General features: G+C 44.4%; 1 protein-coding gene across 2 annotated transcripts in view; it reads right to left on the bottom strand.

Moving 5' to 3' along the window:
* SETD2 (SET domain containing 2, histone lysine methyltransferase) overlaps positions 1–18,557 on the bottom strand; it is a 1,045,105-nt gene extending 1,026,548 nt beyond the window's left edge. The window contains exon 1 of one of the 2 annotated variants that reach the window (XM_086941119.1): positions 17,409–18,557. In XM_086941119.1, the coding sequence (XP_086797245.1) occupies positions 17,409–17,449 (41 nt within the window). In that variant the 5' untranslated portion in view covers positions 17,450–18,557. Of the gene's footprint in view, positions 1–17,404 lie in introns of both variants that reach the window. The other variant, XM_086941120.1, reaches the window with a different exon arrangement.
* Between the last annotated feature and the right edge of the window lie 687 nt (positions 18,558–19,244).

Consider the following 19,244-nt stretch of genomic DNA (forward strand, 5'->3'; position numbering starts at 1 on the left):
AACCCCTTCAAGGTATAAATATACCTTCACTTGCTATGGCAATGTATGGTGTGGTTCCGTGCATTTGACTACCTACTTGCCTGACGCAACTCGCCACAGCAAGTGCTGAAGGAAGCAGACTCTCCAGCTGACACACTGAACAGCAGCTGACATCCTCCTGCCGAGAATCCAGCTCCCGTGTTTCTGTCTCCCCTTGCCGGGGGTTGGGAAATCGAGTCCAAGACAGAGATACAACCTCCTTCATTCTAAAGGTATGGAGCTGATTAGAACCTAGAGAAACCTTTGGCAGTTCTTGGCAGAAACTAAACCTATACAAAAGACCATACTTACTTCTCCCCTCGTACTAGACTTAAGTTAAGTACATTGGGGTAGGCGTATTTTGGAAGCACCAGTTGAGTATTTTAGCCTGTTATTTATGTATGTATTGTTATATATGTCATAGCACTAGACAATGCTATTACAGTATTATTTTGTAATACTATTTTCGCTGTACTTATTATACTTTGCATTTTTTCTAACGATTGTAGCAGTTCACCACTATTGCATGAGAAAGAAGACTGTTCAATAAACCCTTTTATTGAAAACGCCTGTCTCACTATTTCTCTGCAACTATGTAGAAACAAAGTATGCACGATTGACTGAGTAAAACGGTTATCTATTGTTTCCACGAATCTGAAGATATTTGTTCCAGTCCTAGAGAAACAAAGATGTCATGTTTATGCGGTTGTCAGAAACTAATCCCTTCTTGTGTATTCGAGAAATTTTCTAATGACCTCTGAGCTAGCTGGCACTCACAATTAAATTTAGTATATTCGATAGAGACATACTGATCTCAGTCCTATGTCACATATCTAGGATATATTATTCCAATGCGCAGAGCCTATTGGGAATATAGGAACTACACTACAGTAACTCAGTCGTGCTTTTCTCAGAGACCCCATACCCATAATACTCCAATAGACGTCTTGAGTGGGTAAGGGATAATATCCGCCATAGCTGTGTAGGACGAAAATCCTATGCATTAGTTTTTGGTTTGTTCAACGTTGAAGGATACAGTGTTCCAAAATACTGTGCATCTTATCTTTGTTTCCTTGAAACTTGCTCTGCAAAAATGTCATTAAAAATGTTGAATAACAGCGACACCACCTAAACCGGTGGAGCTGCAGCTGATCCAACCAATCCAGCTTTTAACTTTTCAGGTTTTCAAGAAACCGATGAGGATGCTATAAGCTAACTTTAAATTTAAGGAAAGCCATCACTATAAAACCTATAAAACATGGCCTAACATCGAGAGGTGGTAGGGCAGTTTTTGTGATAGAGGCACATGACTATCACCAGACAGAGGTATTCTATTCATGGATAGTCTTACCTGAAGCAAATCCAATAACACAAATGTTTCACTTCTACAAAGAAGATGAACCACTGGAGGAATATATTCCTTTCGAGGATATTGAAATTTCACTAACATACCAGGAGCATGAGCTCTGCTTTAAAGGCGCCCTAAAACATTTAAATTACATTACCAGGCTCGGTCTACTAGGTAGACCGGGAGCAACATGGCCGGCTCTAGCCGGCTACACACCTGGCCCTGACATTGAAACCATGTCGGATGATGAATTACTTAGTAATATACAAAGATTAGTAGAATTATACAGTGAAACCCCAACTGCCGGAAAGTACTGATAAGGTCTTTTCTAAAAACACTCCTACTCCTTCTAAAAAGAAGTGGGAGATTAGCAATAAAACTTCTAAAGAGAAGCTTTCTCAATCCAGAGGTAGGTCTCTCCGAAAGGAGGTATAACCTCAGGAAAAGGGATAATTTGAGAAAACCTGATAGATAGCAAGATACTGAAACACGCTCCTCTCATACCTTCCAGACTTCATCACAGAAATTCGAAAGAAGAGGATGGTCAGAAAACAAAGAAGAACGCGTGAAGTCCATAGACGTTCAGAAAAACAAGAAACCTCAATTTACCAAAAAGAAGGTAGCAGGTCTAAAAATCAGACATGCCAAGGATCTTGAGGACACAACTCAAGAACGGGGAATGGGCTCAGACAATGTTGGACAGCGCAGCAGAAGTCACCATAGCTTGCAAGAACTTGAAGGATCATCTGGAGACAGTGGACTTGAATGAATTCATTCAAGTTGAAACTGCAGATACCAGGGTTAGTTCTCCACATAAGTTATATGAAATAACACTCCGGATGGAGGGAGACATACCAAGAAAGATAAGAGCACTCTTTGGGAGCGACTCTCTAAGGGTTATGACTTTCTTCTAGCTGAACAAGACTGGCCACCAACATTTGTCAGGGAGTGCCCACATGGCGAAGACATCATTATGCCAGCCTTCTCCAATTACATTCCTATTCATTTATAATCTACTTATGCCAGGAAATAGGCAGTAGCCCAGGCTCCTGAATTATACAAAAATTATGTAGGATGGGATGAGGAATCGCCTCACCATCAAATCCAACTAAAAAATAAAAAAAAAATTAAAAAAAAAAAAAATCAACCAACTGCGCAAAGGCAGTACCCAGTTAAGCAAGAAGCTAAGAAACAGGTCTGGGAGATCTTTGATCAAATTGGATACCAGGGAGTGATTGAAACATGCACCTCGTCAATTAACAATCCTTTGTTTCCTGTCTCCAAACCAGACAATACATATCGTCTGGTATTGGATTACAGACATCTAAATTCTTGTTGTAAAACATTTGCAGTGCAAAATGCACACAATACAGCATTAATGAATAACTGTGCGTAAAAAGTACAAAACTACATTTGATATCTCTAACTGTTTCTTCTGTCAAAACATTGCACCAGAAAGTAGGTATTTGACCACTTTCTCAATTATGGTGACACAGCGTCACTTCTGTCGTCTTCCTCAGGATTTCAAGAATAGGCTTAAATTATTCTCAGCAAGAGTAACAGAGTTACTACAAACCTATGATGATGAAGCCTTATCATATGTTGATGACATCTATCTGACAGACGATGACTTGTACAGGCACTTGAACAGGGTGAACACCATTATACTTGGCTTCGCCTCTGAGGGCTACAAATTCAATTTTAAGAAATTAAGAATTGCCCATCTCAATGTCCTATTTCTAGGATATGAATTATCAAGTGAAGGCAAAAGCCTGGCAGCCAACTTTCTAAAGAAACGTGCGCTGCTCCAACCTCCAAAAACGCTGAAAAACGTAGTAGTAGTCGATTCTAGGTTTCCTGAATTCTGGTAGAACTTACATACTAAACTAGGCAGAAAAGGTTAAACCTCTCTATGAATTAATCAAACCTGATTTTAAAACAGTAAATTAGAGACAAAAACACACAAATTTTGCGTTCACTACAGACATGTTAACAACTAACCATTTGCAAACACACGTAAACGTACGCAACTTAGTGATCCAAATCATTCCAGGACAATGCGGATTCACGTATTTAACTTTTAACGAAGGTGAAAAAGTACCAATAGCATACAAATCACATTTGTACACACAAGCAGAAATGAAATTTAATTCAATAGAAACATTTCTAACAGCGGTACAAATGCAGGAACAAGCATATAGTGATGCGTGCGCGATCGTAAAAGGATGGGGGTGCGATGGCAAATTCCGACCAATGGTCACTAAAATTCAATCACTAGGAGATTGTACAGCTCAGCGAGCTTAACTACAAGCATTCAAGATGGCACTTGAAAATACAAATCGCAAATTCCCCACACTCTTAGTGTGCGATTCGTATTATTGTGTTCAATCTTACAATGAATACTTGCAAACCTGGCTTCAAAAGGGTTACAAAGATGCAAAAAGGTGGCACAATCAAGTATAAACTGCTTTGGGAACAAGTAGTTCAGTTACGACAAGGACTACAAAAAGCTCACGTGATACATACGCTGAGTCATCAATGTGATGACGTTGAAGGGAATTCATTAGCTGATGAAGCTGCGAAGGCAGCTGTGCAAACGGCTTCCATAGCTGCAATCACTCGTTCAAAAACGAAAATAGACGGCGAAATAATGCTAGCCGTCAATGCCACAAGCAAAGGCAGCGGTGCAGCATTACCCATTAATGTTCCACTCAAATGCTAGTATATAACTGATGCGAACAATGTTCCCTTTGCTCGAATCCCTGGAGTGGGAGATGGGTTATTTCCAAACATGGAACATAGATTAGAACTAGTCTTAGCAGCACATGAAGGGCTTGGCTCTGCACATGCAGGTGTTTCCGCCACAGTATCATTACTAAAACAGAGATACTGGTGGCCGCGCATGAGGAAACAAACCAGAAACTATGTTTTGGAATGTGAAATATGCCAAAAGATGAAAGTCTACTGTGAAACGTCCTGCGCAGACACCCCTGTTAATATCTGATAAACCATTAGCTTGCATTTATCTGGACCACTGTGGTCCCTTACAGAGGGATGGTAACCATAAATAGATCATGGTCGCAGTGGATTCATGCTCAAGGTTCATTTGGATGTGGCCTCAGCTCTCGGCTGATGCTCGAACTGTTATAAAAGATTTGCGAGTCTGTATCGGCACATACGCAATAGGCACACTACATTCTGGCCAGGGTCCTGCGTTTAGCTCTCGAGCTTACAAGGAGGCTATGGCCAGTTTGGGCGTTACATTGTGGTACTCTAGTCCAGTCCATCCTGAGGGAAATTCGGTTGTGGAGAGAAAAAACCGAGACATAAAGCAATCTATCACAGCTAGGGTAGTAGGCTCGGGTGACGGGTGGGTCAAACATCTAATAAGTACTCAATGTTGTCTTAACAATCTGCCAAGAAGTTCTCTAGGGGGTATCACCCCAGATGAAGTCCTTTTTGGGACCATAATGTTAATAGCGGACCTCGATTGTCAGACTTCAGTGGTAGACCAAAAACCATTTGATATCAAAGACCGTTTGGCTGTTTTGCAGGACTTAAATGAAATAGGAACGAAACAAAACAACGTGTTCCTGAAGCCCACCACCACTGAAGAAAAATCAACTGTCCCAGCAAGGCCTGTCTGGATTCCTAAGCTTGGGGATCTAGTCAGAGAAAAGATCGATCACGGACAAGAAGGAATTTTGGCCTTCTTACAGACAACCAGTACCTGTCCTAGCAATCCACAGATCAAGAACAGTATTACTGCCGCCTCTTGCTGGTAAAAAGGAGAACAGGTTCGTGTCCACCGACCTGATTAAACCACATCATGTGGCCGATACTAAGCAGTAGGCCAAGTGGACTCAAAACCAAGTAGCAGACGCCCTAATCTGGCTACTATCCAAGAGGTTCAAACTGAGAAACTCATCACCTTTGCGGAATCTACAGTGCGAAATGAAGGACTATGCAACAAAGCTATGGAACTTGTGCCTCGAGACCCAAATAACAGTTCGTCAAGAAAAACCTGTCTACAACGAAGTAACAAGTGATCAAGTGGTTCCAGCGATTTAAACGTATCCCGATGCAATCCCAACAATTGACAGAACTGCCTCTGGCTATTTCATTAACTTCGATACGTTTTCTGAGAATCCCAGTGAGCCTGAAACGACGCCAGTAAAAAGAACTTTTAAAGAACAAGCAACAGAACTTTTTCATCACCTGGAAAAGACTTATCTGGTTTCACCATGGATTGATCTTTGGATTGTGTTATTTGTGCTTTTTCTTCTAATTTGGTTGACTCTGGTCATAACTTTGGGTATGCTGATAAATGGAAGATATGTCAAAATGGGTACAGCAAGTAAGAACATCAACGTACTCCTCAAGCCACACAAATCATCCCATCATAAACAAAGAGACTTGTCATCAGTGAACATCACAGCCGTTCCTATACCTGGTGGTATAGCTTGGGACAGAACTGAATTTGACATTTTTGGCCCGTCAGAGCGGTTGAAGATTCCACACCAATTCAAGATTTCAGTAAGTGACCTTGTTTCATCTAGTACCTTTTCTGATGATTGGGACTTCGAGACTGTTAATAATATGATGTCAGACTTAGAAATATTTGCAGTGTTCACAAATCATGAATATTTAGGTTCATCAGACTATGAACAAATACATTTTTATAATCACTATGGTCACCATTTCTTGCACAAATCAACAATGCCTAGAAATTTAATAATTTTATAACCAATGGGAACATTGTCCTACTCCTCCAAAGAGTAGCTCAAAAACTTTCGCCAACAAGTTTCCATACTTTTCAGGGTTCAATGTATCCAATCCAGAATAGTTTTACTTTAAAAATGTAAACAAAACTGAAAACTATGTTAACAAAAACAAAACAGATTTATTCTGAAGCCTTTTATGCCCAACTGTCTGGACTAAGTCCCGACTTTTGGAAAGACCGCATTGAGACAAAATTTGTCTGGGGTACAAAACATTGGCAAGTGCAGGGATTGGAAGCCTTGTTCCGAGCCTGTATAATACATGAACAAATTATGTTTTTGAATGACACTGTCCAACAGACGTCTTGTTGAGGTTGTGTTGGCGCGCAATGGAAGCGAGGGGGCTCATGTATACGTTGAAGAGGGTGGGACTGAGTGATGATCCTTGTGGTACGCCGCTGAGGACTTCAGTGGCCTCCGATTTGAAAGGGGGGAGGCGGACTCTCTGGGTTCTTCCGGCGAGGTACAAGATGATCCAGTCCAATGCTTTTCCTTGTATTCCGATGTTGCTCAGGCGTTGTATGAGGGTGCTATGACAGACTGTGTCGAAGGCTGCGGAGAGGTGAAGTAGGATGAGAGCAGCTGTTTCTCCGTTGTCCAGTAGAGTTCGAATGTCGTCTGTTGCTGCGATGAGGGCGGTCTCGGTGCTGTGTTTGGCTCGGAAGCCGGACTGTGAAGGGTCGAGGGATTTGTTGGATTCGAGGAAGGCGGCGAGCTGACTGTTGATGGCTTTCTCAATGACTTTTGCAGGGAATGGGAGGAGCGAAATGGGGCGGTAGTTCTTAAGTTCAGAGGGGTCTGCTGTGGGTTTCTTGAGAGGGCGCTGAGTTCGGCATGTTTCCAGCTATCCGGGAAGGTAGCGGAGTTGAGGGAGCAGTTGATGACGTCTCGGAGATGGGGTGCGATAATGGAGTCTGCTTTGTTGAAAATGTGGTGGGGACAAGGGTCGGTTGGTGATCCGGAGTGGATGATCAAGCGGATGGTGTCTTCTGTGGTGATTGGGTTCCAGGCGCAAAGGTTGTTGGAGGGGGGTTTTGGTTCGGAGGAGGGTGGGGTGGATAGGTCGCCAAAGCTGTTGTGTATGTCAGCGATTTTGTTGTGAAAGAACGAGGCTAGAGAGTCGCAAAGGTCTTGGGAGGGAGTGATGTCGTTGGTGCCGGCGGTGGGGTTGGTGAACTCTTTGACGATGTTGAATAGTTCCTTGGTGTTGTGGGCGTTGTTGTCGAGTCGATCTTTGATTGCTAATTTCTTGGTGGATCGGATTAGTTGGTGGTGTTTGCGGGAGGCGTTCTTGAAGGTAGCTAGGTTGTCCGTGGTTGGTTTTTTCGCCAGGCTTTCTCAAGGGTGCGACAGATCTTTTTGGATTTCTTAAGGTCATCATAGAACCAGGGGGCTTTTTTGCTGCTTTACTTGATTTGATGGTTTTTCAAGGGTGCTAATTCGTCAGCGCTGTGGGTGATCCAATGAGTGAGGTTGGTGGCTGCTAGGTTTTGGTCCGATGTTTTGGCAGGAGGGTTTTGGTGAAGAGATGTGAGGAGCTGGTCGGTGGCAATTTTGTTCCAGTTTCTGCGGGGCATTGGTAGTGGGTGGTTGTGGGACGTCGTCTTTTTGTAGTTGAAGTGAACGCAGCTGTGGTGTGATTGAAGGAGATGTGCTTGCTGGAGGTGAAGATTGGGTCGAGTGTGTGTCCGATATAGTGGGTGGGGGTGCCAACAAGTTGTTTGAGTCCGAGATTGGCGAGGTTGTCCAGAAGGGTGGTGGTGTTGCTGTTGTTGTTCTTTTCCAGGTGGAAGTTGAGGTCTTCCAGTAAAATGTAGTCCTCGGAGGGGAGGGCGTGTGGGCTGATGAAGTCAGTGATGTCTTTGCTGAATTGTGTGCGAGGTCCTGGTGGCCTGTAGATGAGGGTGCCTCCGAGTGTGGTCTTGGGGTCGGTGTGGATCTGAAAGTGAAGGTGTTCGGCGGCTGCAAGGTTATCGTCAGAACTGGTCGTGATGCGGATGGTGTTCTTATGGACGATGGTGATGCCTCCTCCTGTTTGGTTGATGCGGTCCTGTCGGATGATCTTGTCGCGTTCTAATCTAGGACCCCGATCAATACTGTGACCTTATGCCCCTATACGGCTATAATCCATTTATACCCCTATTAATGGCATAAACGATCAAGAGTGATATTTCAGAAACTCGTCTCTGGCCTAACACAATCAGAGCCACATTTCAGAATCGCTTCCTCTGCAGCTCATTAGAGCAGATGACACAGCAGAAGCCACTATCTAAGATTCCTAGATTACACTCCGAGTTCTTCAACAAGATAAAAACTCAGCAACCTAGGAAAGCCCCGCTTGCTATGTTTTGATTAGTAATAGAACTCTAATGAGCACTGAGAGACGATCACTTCCTAGTGACATCTTTATTGACGTCTTATGTCCAAAAACTTACGTCAAACAAGGCACCTTTCAGGTATAAATATTACCAACGTTGCCTTAAGCAAATGCTGCGTCAACGACATCGATGATAGCGATGGTGTGGTGAATACAGGAGCAGAACAGCTGTCCCTTACAGAGCCCAGCAGATACAAGCTGCCCACGGACGCTGCCCCTCCTCCTCCTCGACGCGCTGAGAGAGACGCTGTCTTTTCTCCTGCCGAGAAAATTCAGCTCCGGCGTTTCCAGCCTACTCTTGCGAGTGACTGGGATATCGAGTCCTGGAAGGAGATACAAGACCTCCAACATTCTATTCCAGAGGTATGGTGTTGACTAAACCCTTAGAGAGAATTCTTGAAGCAAACCTTGGCAAAACCAACTTAACTAAAACTGCTACTTACTTCCTCCCTCCCAAGTATTAGGCTTAGGTCAGGTACACTGGGGTAGGCGTAGTTAGAAGCACCAGTTGAGTACGTTAGTCAAATGTATATATGAATGTATATATTTTATTCATTTTAACCATTGTATGGCTAAGAAACCATATCAATGCTTTTACAGTATTATTTCGCAATCCTCATTTTACTGTACGCACTTTTTATAATAACTAGTCTTGCAATTGTGGCAATTCATTTCTCTTGCACGAGAAGAAAGACTGTTCAATAAATAATACCTTTTTATTGAAAACACCCGTCTCTCTATTCTTTGCATCTTGGTGAAAGTAATCTGCACAACTGACTGAGTAAAATAACTGTCTATTGTTTCACACAACTCTAGAGATTGACTCTTATTCTAAGGAGTAAAGTGGTCATGTTTATGCGGTTGTTGGAAAACTGAATCCCTTCTTGTCTGTACCAGGGAAGCTGATCACTTCCTATTCAGTCAAGAAAGTTTCCAGTGACCTCTGAGCTAGTTGGTAACAAACCCAATTAAGTTTAGCATAGTCAGCAGAGACCTGGAAGACCGCACTTCTACATCTATACTACTGTTTATGTTATTCCAATGCGCAGGGCCTATTGGGAAAATAGGAACTACACTACAATCTTGTAGCCGTCCGTGATGGCTATGGCGCTGTCGGGCGCTGATGAGGCGTTCATCCAGGTTTCTGTAAGAAAGGTGACGTCCGGCGATGTGGTGTCTAGTAGGTTCCAGAGGTCGATGGCGTGTCTGTGGACCGAGCGGGTGTTGAGCAGGATGCACTTCAGGTGGTTAGTGTCGGAGCTCTGTTTGGAGTGTGTGGATTTGATGTGGGTCTTGGTGCAGTCGAACTTGCAGGAGTGGCAGGGGAAAGATCATGGGTGTGTCCTGCAGCGGCATGGTGGCAGGCTGGGAGGTGGCCGGGGTTGAGTGCAGAGAGGGTAGCGGCTGTGTACGTTATGCAGGTGGAGTGGGTATTGCGGGGGCCAGGGGGTCTGGCGCTGGGTGCGGTCCAGGTGCAGACGGGCGTAGACGGGCTTACCTTTGGCACACCTTCGGCGCGCATGGGGCGCGAACGCTGTGCGTGAACGCTGCGCGCAGAAGCATCTGTCATAAGTCGATAGTGGAGGGGGGTGGGGCGAGGGAGGGTCAGCTGGGAGGCGGGAGCGGGGTGGAGAGGCGGGCTGGGAGGCACGACAACAAAATGGCAGCAACAACAAAAGCAAACAGGACGAGATTGGGGCACAAGCAGGGAAAGCGCTAAGATGTGGGCAGAGGCACAGGCACAGATTAACTGAAAAGCAATGCGAACTATCAAAAGCGCTACGAGGACTAATATGCACCTAAACAAATATACGCGATGTGGGCTATGCAAAATAGCGTAACGCTATTAATCAGGCAGTACTCAAATTTCAATATTCAAAGCAAAGCACAATAAGGCAGTTACAATATTCAAAGCAAGCACAAGACGTGGTGGGAGCAATAGCGCTACGATACCAGCAGCTGGCCAGGGAGCGTGGGGAGCGACCGCTTCTTGGGTAGTCACATTTCTAGTCCCTTGTCCTGATGTGTCGCAATTACTTATATGATCGAGGAGGAAAGCATTATTTCAAAAGGGAATGCTACAGCAGAGATTGCTAAATAATATTTATATTGATAAAAGCTCTCTTCTGACCTTGTAGAACTATTAAGCTATTCCCAAATCTTTAAAATACCTAAATGAATTAAACTATGCATAGATGAGTAATGAATTGTAGAGATGGGTAATTGGTCGTACTCCACATTGGCATTTTCTTTTTAAGATTTGACAGCAGCAGCTTAAGTGTGTATCTGTGCGTATTTTATGGACGTAAAGTGCTCCAAGAACATCTTGATAGTTCTTTGCTTGTATCTTCTTGGAGAACTAAGATTTTTGAAAATTCCTGGCAGAGGGTTTTGCATGTTTGATTATGAAGGGACAGCACAGTTGAGTGTTGAAGAACAGTGCACTTAAGTTCAAAAACAAATATTTAAATATTGGTTGAAAACTCAGTCAGATGTGACTGAATGTGGGTTCATCATGTAAAGCTTTCTGTGGAATGTGCTACAAATACTGTAAACTAATACACCAGTTGTTTAAATGTTTTATATAAAGTTTCCACAAGCAGACGATAGATGGAGCGCTGAAACTTTTCAGACACTCGCCCCCAGTCGCAGATCTGGGCCAAATCCATCATCATTCTTTATCTCGCTTCCCCACCACAGTTCGGACCCAGCCATATGCAAATCAGTTTTGACCATGTGCCTCATGCAACAGTCCTACACAAACTGCCAAGCCAGGTCTTCCCTGGACCGGAAACAAGCATCCTGGGACCACTTTCAGGTTAACACCCCATTTTCCATCCTCATCTCCTCCATCTGCATACATCAGACCTCATCTCTTTACTCTCCCGCACCCTCTTTGCCTTCTCCTGAGTGCACTTCTTCTCACCACCAACCAAAAACACAACGCACCCACTTGCTATAAGCACTGCGTTTTACTTTACTTTCACCTAGTCAATATTTAGACAAATACGTACCACCTTCACACAATTACAGTTGCAACTGAAATACGGGACCACTGCTCTGCGCACTCTGCAGAGAGGCCAAGCATTAGATGACCATGTATTCTGAATACCTTTCTGACCCACTGACAGGCACTGTGAGAAACTTCACTGCCTTCACAGCCTCAACTCCAGAGCTCTTAATCGCAACCCACTATATACACTATACAAGAGTAATATGCTACCCGAAAAAACACAGAAATAACATTCTGGAAATAGTTAATACTCTTATAGAATACAAGATTAAGTAAAATGTGATATATAAACCGAATCTAATACGCTGACATCGATTACCTTAACGCTTTCACATTTTCATAAATATATCAATTTTTAATCAGTGAAGTTAAGGACCTTAATATAAGGCCCGATATGGACCCGTTTCAATGTCCGTTTTCAATTAGAGACCCAGCCCACTTAAAGTTATGCACGCTCCTGAATGCATGCATGTCAGGCAGCGTGGGGACAGGCGACCTAGAGAACCGGGGTTATCCGTCCTCATTCATTTTTTCTGGTCATCCTTACGTTTTTAACAAGTGAAATAGAAGATATGTCGGTTTACCTGAGGTGCTCCACATTATGACAGGTGTTAAACAAGACCTTACACTCTACTTACACGGCGCAGACCAAGTGTTTAGATTAGTGGGGTTGAGATTTTTGTAGGGTATGGTACGAAACAAAGAAAAAGAGAGAGAGAGAATGTGGCTTCAGGTACAACACCTAGTGTACAGTGCCCCAGGACGACAGTAAGTCAAATGCATACATCCAAGGTTCTGCACCGTAGCGAAGATCCCGCTGATTGAGAATCTAAAAACTTTGAAGCCTAATCTGAATCACCTCAGAACAATTTAAGCACTTTGTGTAAACCTCATGTCTTCAGCAACAGCCTTACTCATCAAGTCGAGCCTCACATTGGAACTTTATCATTGGCCATTTAAAACGTCAAGCTGGCTCTAAAAGAGCCGAAGCTCTATACCCTTAATTTTGTCGATAAACTATTAATTAACACGTTGCCCAAGGACACCAAGTATCGCTCCTAAAAGACTTTGGACCACTAAGATGTGCACTAAACCAAGAGGACTTCACATTGAGCGAGGCCAGGCGTGGGTGTATTCTAGTGGTCACACTGTAGTAAACACGGGTGGCTAAACTATGGGACTACGGCAATATTGTTTGTACAAAATAAAGAGTCGTTTAAAAAAATTATATATTTTCATGAAAAATTCCCGTCATAAATTGCGCCAGGGTTCGAAAGCAGAGAGGCATTTCGGTTAAGAAAGACGGTAACCGCGTAGAAACGCTGAGGGCAAACCCTGTTTCTTCGCCACGCTTTTAACGAAACCCTCCTCCGGCAGACCTGCTCACGCGAGTCCGAGGTTCCGGAGCTTTGTGCAGGCCTCACACGTAGGCCGCGTTTCTCAGGCGACGTCGGCGCAGCGTTGACAAAATAGTGACCGTGTGGAGGTCACGGGGCTGTCAAAAATAAATATTTCCATTTAGGGGGGGGGGGGGGGTAATGAGGCCGCTGGTCTACCGACAATCGTATCTTTTCCTTAACAGTTATATATCTAGTAACTAAAATGGAGACTGCAAACATGCTCCTCAAACCAGATAAAACCATGGGGGTAGTACACCGCGGCCACCGTCAAAGAGGGTTAAAAACGGCATTGAAGATCACATAACAAAACATGATAATAATGCCCAACTGCCACACGTCTAAGGAGAAGGAAATGAAACCCTACGTACGACGGTTCATGTCGGGCGCTGATGAGGCGTTCATCCAGGTTTCTGTAAGAAAGGCGACGTCCGGCGATGTGGTGTCTAGTAGGTTCCAGAGGTCGATGGCGTGTCTGTGGACCGAGCGGGTGTTGAGCAGGATGCACTTCAGGTGGTTAGTGTCGGAGCTCTGTTTGGAGTGTGTGGATTTGATGTGGGTCTTGGTGCAGTCGAACTTGCAGGAGTGGCAGGGGAAAGATCATGGGTGTGTCCTGCAGCGGCATGGTGGCAGGCTGGGAGGTGGCCAGGGTTGAGTGCAGAGAGGGTAGCGGCTGTGTACATTATGCAGGTGGAGTGGGTATTGCGGGGGCCAGGGGGTCTGGCGCTGGGTGCGGTCCAGGTGCAGACGGGCGTAGACGGGCTTACCTTTGGCACACCTTCGGCGCGCATGGGGCGCGAACGCTGTGCGTGAACGCTGCGCGCAGAAGCATCTGTCATAAGTCGATAGTGGAGGGGGGTGGGGCGAGGGAGGGTCAGCTGGGAGGCGGGAGCGGGGTGGAGAGGCGGGCTGGGAGGCACGACAACAAAATGGCAGCAACAACAAAAGCAAACAGGACGAGATTGGGGCACAAGCAGGGAAAGCGCTAAGATGTGGGCAGAGGCACAGGCACAGATTAACTGAAAAGCAATGCGAACTATCAAAAGCGCTACGAGGACTAATATGCACCTAAACAAATATACGCGATGTGGGCTATGCAAAATAGCGTAACGCTATTAATCAGGCAGTACTCAAATTTCAATATTCAAAGCAAAGCACAATAAGGCAGTTACAATATTCAAAGCAAGCACAAGACGTGGTGGGAGCAATAGCGCTACGATACCAGCAGCTGGCCAGGGAGCGTGGGGAGCGACCGCTTCTTGGGTAGTCACATTTCTAGTCCCTTGTCCTGATGTGTCGCAATTACTTATATGATCGAGGAGGAAAGCATTATTTCAAAAGGGAATGCTACAGCAGAGATTGCTAAATAATATTTATATTGATAAAAGCTCTCTTCTGACCTTGTAGAACTATTAAGCTATTCCCAAATCTTTAAAATACCTAAATGAATTAAACTATGCATAGATGAGTAATGAATTGTAGAGATGGGTAATTGGTCGTACTCCACATTGGCATTTTCTTTTTAAGATTTGACAGCAGCAGCTTAAGAGTGTATCTGTGCGTATTTTATGGACGTAAAGTGCTCCAAGAACATCTTGATAGTTCTTTGCTTGTATCTTCTTGGAGAACTAAGATTTTTGAAAATTCCTGGCAGAGGGTTTTGCATGTTTGATTATGAAGGGACAGCACAGTTGAGTGTTGAAGAACAGTGCACTTAAGTTCAAAAACAAATATTTAAATATTGGTTGAAAACTCAGTCAGATGTGACTGAATGTGGGTTCATCATGTAAAGCTTTCTGTGGAATGTGCTACAAATACTGTAAACTAATACACCAGTTGTTTAAATGTTTTATATAAAGTTTCCACAAGCAGACGATAGATGGAGCGCTGAAACTTTTCAGACACTCGCCCCCAGTCGCAGATCTGGGCCAAATCCATCATCATTCTTTATCTCGCTTCCCCACCACAGTTCGGACCCAGCCATATGCAAATCAGTTTTGACCATGTGCCTCATGCAACAGTCCTGCACAAACTGCCAAGCCAGGTCTTCCCTGGACCGGAAACAAGCATCCTGGGACCACTTTCAGGTTAACACCCCATTTTCCATCCTCATCTCCTCCATCTGCATACATCAGACCTCATCTCTTTACTCTCCCGCACCCTCTTTGCCTTCTCCTGAGTGCACTTCTCACCACCAACCAAAAACACAACGCACCCACTTGCTATAAGCACTGCGTTTTACTTTACTTTCACCTAGTCAATATTTAGACAAATACGTACCACCTTCACACAATTACAGTTGCAACTGAAATACGGGACCACTGCTCTGCGCACTCTGCAGAGAGGCCAAGCATTAGATGACCATGTATTCTGAATACCTTTCTGACCCACTGACAGGCACTGTGAGAAACTTCACTGCCTTCACAGCCTCAACTCCAGAGCTCTTAATCGCAACCCACTATATACACTATACAAGAGTAATATGCTACCCGAAAAAACACAGAAATAACATTCTGGAAATAGTTAATACTCTTATAGAATACAAGATTAAGTAAAATGTGATATATAAACCGAATCTAATACGCTGACATCGATTACCTTAACGCTTTCACATTTTCATAAATATATCAATTTTTAATCAGTGAAGTTAAGGACCTTAATATAAGGCCCGATATGGACCCGTTTCAATGTCCGTTTTCAATTAGAGACCCAGCCCACTTAAAGTTATGCACGCTCCTGAATGCATGCATGTCAGGCAGCGTGGGGACAGGCGACCTAGTGAACCGGGGTTATCCGTCCTCATTCATTTTTTCTGGTCATCCTTACGTTTTTAACAAGTGAAATAGAAGATATGTCGGTTTACCTGAGGTGCTCCACATTATGACAGGTGTTAAACAAGACCTTACACTCTACTTACACGGCGCAGACCAAGTGTTTAGATTAGTGGGGTTGAGATTTTTGTGGGTATGGTACGAAACAAAGAAAAAGAGAGAGAGAGAATGTGGCTTCAGGTACAACACCTAGTGTACAGTGCCCCAGGACGACAGTAAGTCAAATGCATACATCCAAGGTTCTGCACCGTAGCGAAGATCCCGCTGATTGAGAATCTAAAAACTTTGAAGCCTAATCTGAATCACCTCAGAACAATTTAAGCACTTTGTGTAAACCTCATGTCTTCAGCAACAGCCTTACTCATCAAGTCGAGCCTCACATTGGAACTTTATCATTGGCCATTTAAAACGTCAAGCTGGCTCTAAAAGAGCCGAAGCTCTATACCCTTAATTTTGTCGATAAACTATTAATTAACACGTTGCCCAAGGACACCAAGTATCGCTCCTAAAAGACTTTGGACCACTAAGATGTGCACTAAACCAAGAGGACTTCACATTGAGCGAGGCCAGGCGTGGGTGTATTCTAGTGGTCACACTGTAGTAAACACGGGTGGCTAAACTATGGGACTACGGCAATATTGTTTGTACAAAATAAAGAGTCGTTTAAAAAAATTATATATTTTCATGAAAAATTCCCGTCATAAATTGCGCCAGGGTTCGAAAGCAGAGAGGCATTTCGGTTAAGAAAGACGGTAACCGCGTAGAAACGCTGAGGGCAAACCCTGTTTCTTCGCCTCGCTTTTAACGAAACCCTCCTCCGGCAGACCTGCTCACGCGAGTCCGAGGTTCCGGAGCTTTGTGCAGGCCTCACACGTAGGCCGCGTTTCTCAGGCGACGTCGGCGCAGCGTTGACAAAATAGTGACCGTGTGGAGGTCACGGGGCTGTCAAAAATAAATATTTCCATTTAGGGGGGGGGGGGTAATGAGGCCGCTGGTCTACCGACAATCGTATCTTTTCCTTAACAGTTATATATCTAGTAACTAAAATGGAGACTGCAAACATGCTCCTCAAACCAGATAAAACCATGGGGGTAGTACACCGCGGCCACCGTCAAAGAGGGTTAAAAACGGCATTGAAGATCACATAACAAAACATGATAATAATGCCCAACTGCCACACGTCTAAGGAGAAGGAAATGAAATCCTACGTACGACGGTTCATTTAAAATAACCACAAAATAAAGTACTACCGCCGTGGGTTTTCTTAATTTTGGTAAACTTGTGAGACCGGGGTGTTTACTACTATTAATTTAGGTAGGGCCACCAATCACCAAAACAAAATATGTCAATTCAAACATATTTATAAAAACGTTCATTTTGTAAAATTTAAGCATAAAAACATGCGTCGCTAACAAACTACACACGGAACCGCACTGCGAGGTTGTTTAACATGGTGACAGATTTTAGGCAAGGCGGATGTACCATCCGCATGATTGCCGCAGCCCACAAAAACACACACATGCACGTTATTTTCTGAGGGAGAAGTGCCGGGAACACGTCGTAAACTGTTGTTTCAGACTGCGGAGGGTTAAGTAAACAAGCATGGGAAAGACAGAAACAGCCACACCGGTGCAAATACTTACTCAATAGGGTGTTCCGGGTCATAGTAGTCCCCCATGTTCATCGGCCGCAGGGAGGACGAGGAGCTGCTGCTTCCGGGGGCCTGGACACATCCAGCATGGGAGAGAGGAAGAGGGAGGGGTGAAAGCAGAGCAGCTAAACACAGGAGACGAGCCACTTAACAACCACACGCACGCGAGGGGGTCACTATTAACGGCTGCGCACACAGTGCCACCACTAAGAGCTGAACGCAGGGGGCTGGACAAGTTTTACTTCCACCTGAACACAAGTGACTATTTACAACTACACAGCGGAAGAAGCTCTCCGTCAACAGTTGCATACGGGAAAGGGCACCAATCACACCAGCAACTCAAACACACAGGGTCTGCTAGCAAAACAGCAGCACAGTGTCCCCAGTTGACGAAGTTGCAACTACGATCATTGATTAAGGGAGACAAACACGCCTGGAGGACCAATAAATAGAGAAAGGGACGACAGTAAATGTATTTGCGTAAACAACCGAAATGTCAAATAACCGTAGCTTCGCACAATGCAAGATTATCGACTACATAAAACTCACAGGGAAGCGAGTGGCAACATTTATAATGGGGCCAGTAATATCTAGTTACATGGGCAAAGTACTCAACCTCACGTTTACATACAGAAAAAGCTGTCCTAGAAAGAGTACACACACTTAAGAGGGAATGCCCACGACAGATATAGTTTCACACACATCCACTGAATTATCCGTCTTTCCAGCTTATAAACATTGTCAAACGACCACATATGGTTAAACACGGGCACACACATTAGTTGCCACACGCATGGAGAATAAACAACTACTACACGTGTGCCAAGTAATAGCAGCAGTGCACACGTGCTCCAATCAGCATGTCGGCTACACACTAACAGGGCACTAAAAGGCAGAACACCAACATTCACTGGAACCAAACAGACTACAAACGTGATTGGGGCCAGCAACACAAATAACGGGGCGGGGAAAGAAGAAGCAACGAAAATAGCTGACAACTAAGAAGGAAAGCGTGGAGTAACATTCAAAGTACACATACAACAACAGAAAAAAGACAAGCGTGGAAAGGGTAAAGTAGCACTCTTCATCCAAGACCTAGTGCAGCTCTGAAAAAGCAAAGATGGTGCCGTTTTCCTTTCTGATTTTCACAGCATCCTATGGGGGGTTGATCAAGGTGTCCTCCAGCTGAAAGTAAACTAAATAAATCCAATAGCCATTCCGGTGCACGAGATGAGCAGGCACTCGGAGGAGAACATCTAGCTGCTGCTGGAGAGCTCAGTCTAAGTGCCGATTGGCAGCGCTCACAGATTCTCGTCCAATCTTCCAGTTTAAAAAAAATTGTAAAAGCAAGAGTTTAGGACGTTTTCAAGCCATATTCCCGCTGATGCTGTTAACAGGGATGGTAAAGATATCCTATCCTCCGTCTGTCTATGTAGGCCTCAGACCAGCTTCCCCTTTAGGAAAGAAAAATAAACACTTCCCATGCGAGCAGGTTCACAGCCAAACGATCGCTTTATTTTTCGCTTCTTTCTATTCCAGATATAATCCTTGTACGGAAGTAGCAGGTTTCCCAACGCCTCCGGTGGTACGGGCGCCGGTGAAAGGCTTGTCCCTTCCTGCAGCTTTCCCTTGGCTCAGCAGAGAGGTCCTCCTCCTCACCCTGCAGTGCACACAGAAACGGAAGTTGTAAAAACGCATCTACTTCCTGCTTTGAAAGTACGCTGAAAATAGTACAGCGAGCGCCCGGCAACCAGAAAGAGCGTGAACAGAAACTAAAGGAATATAGATGGCGGCTAAAACTGTGGAGCCCCATGCTCATGTCTTTTCT

Source organism: Lissotriton vulgaris, chromosome 10 (assembly GCF_964263255.1).
Source record: "Lissotriton vulgaris chromosome 10, aLisVul1.2, whole genome shotgun sequence".
Lineage (NCBI taxonomy): Eukaryota > Metazoa > Chordata > Amphibia > Caudata > Salamandridae > Lissotriton > Lissotriton vulgaris.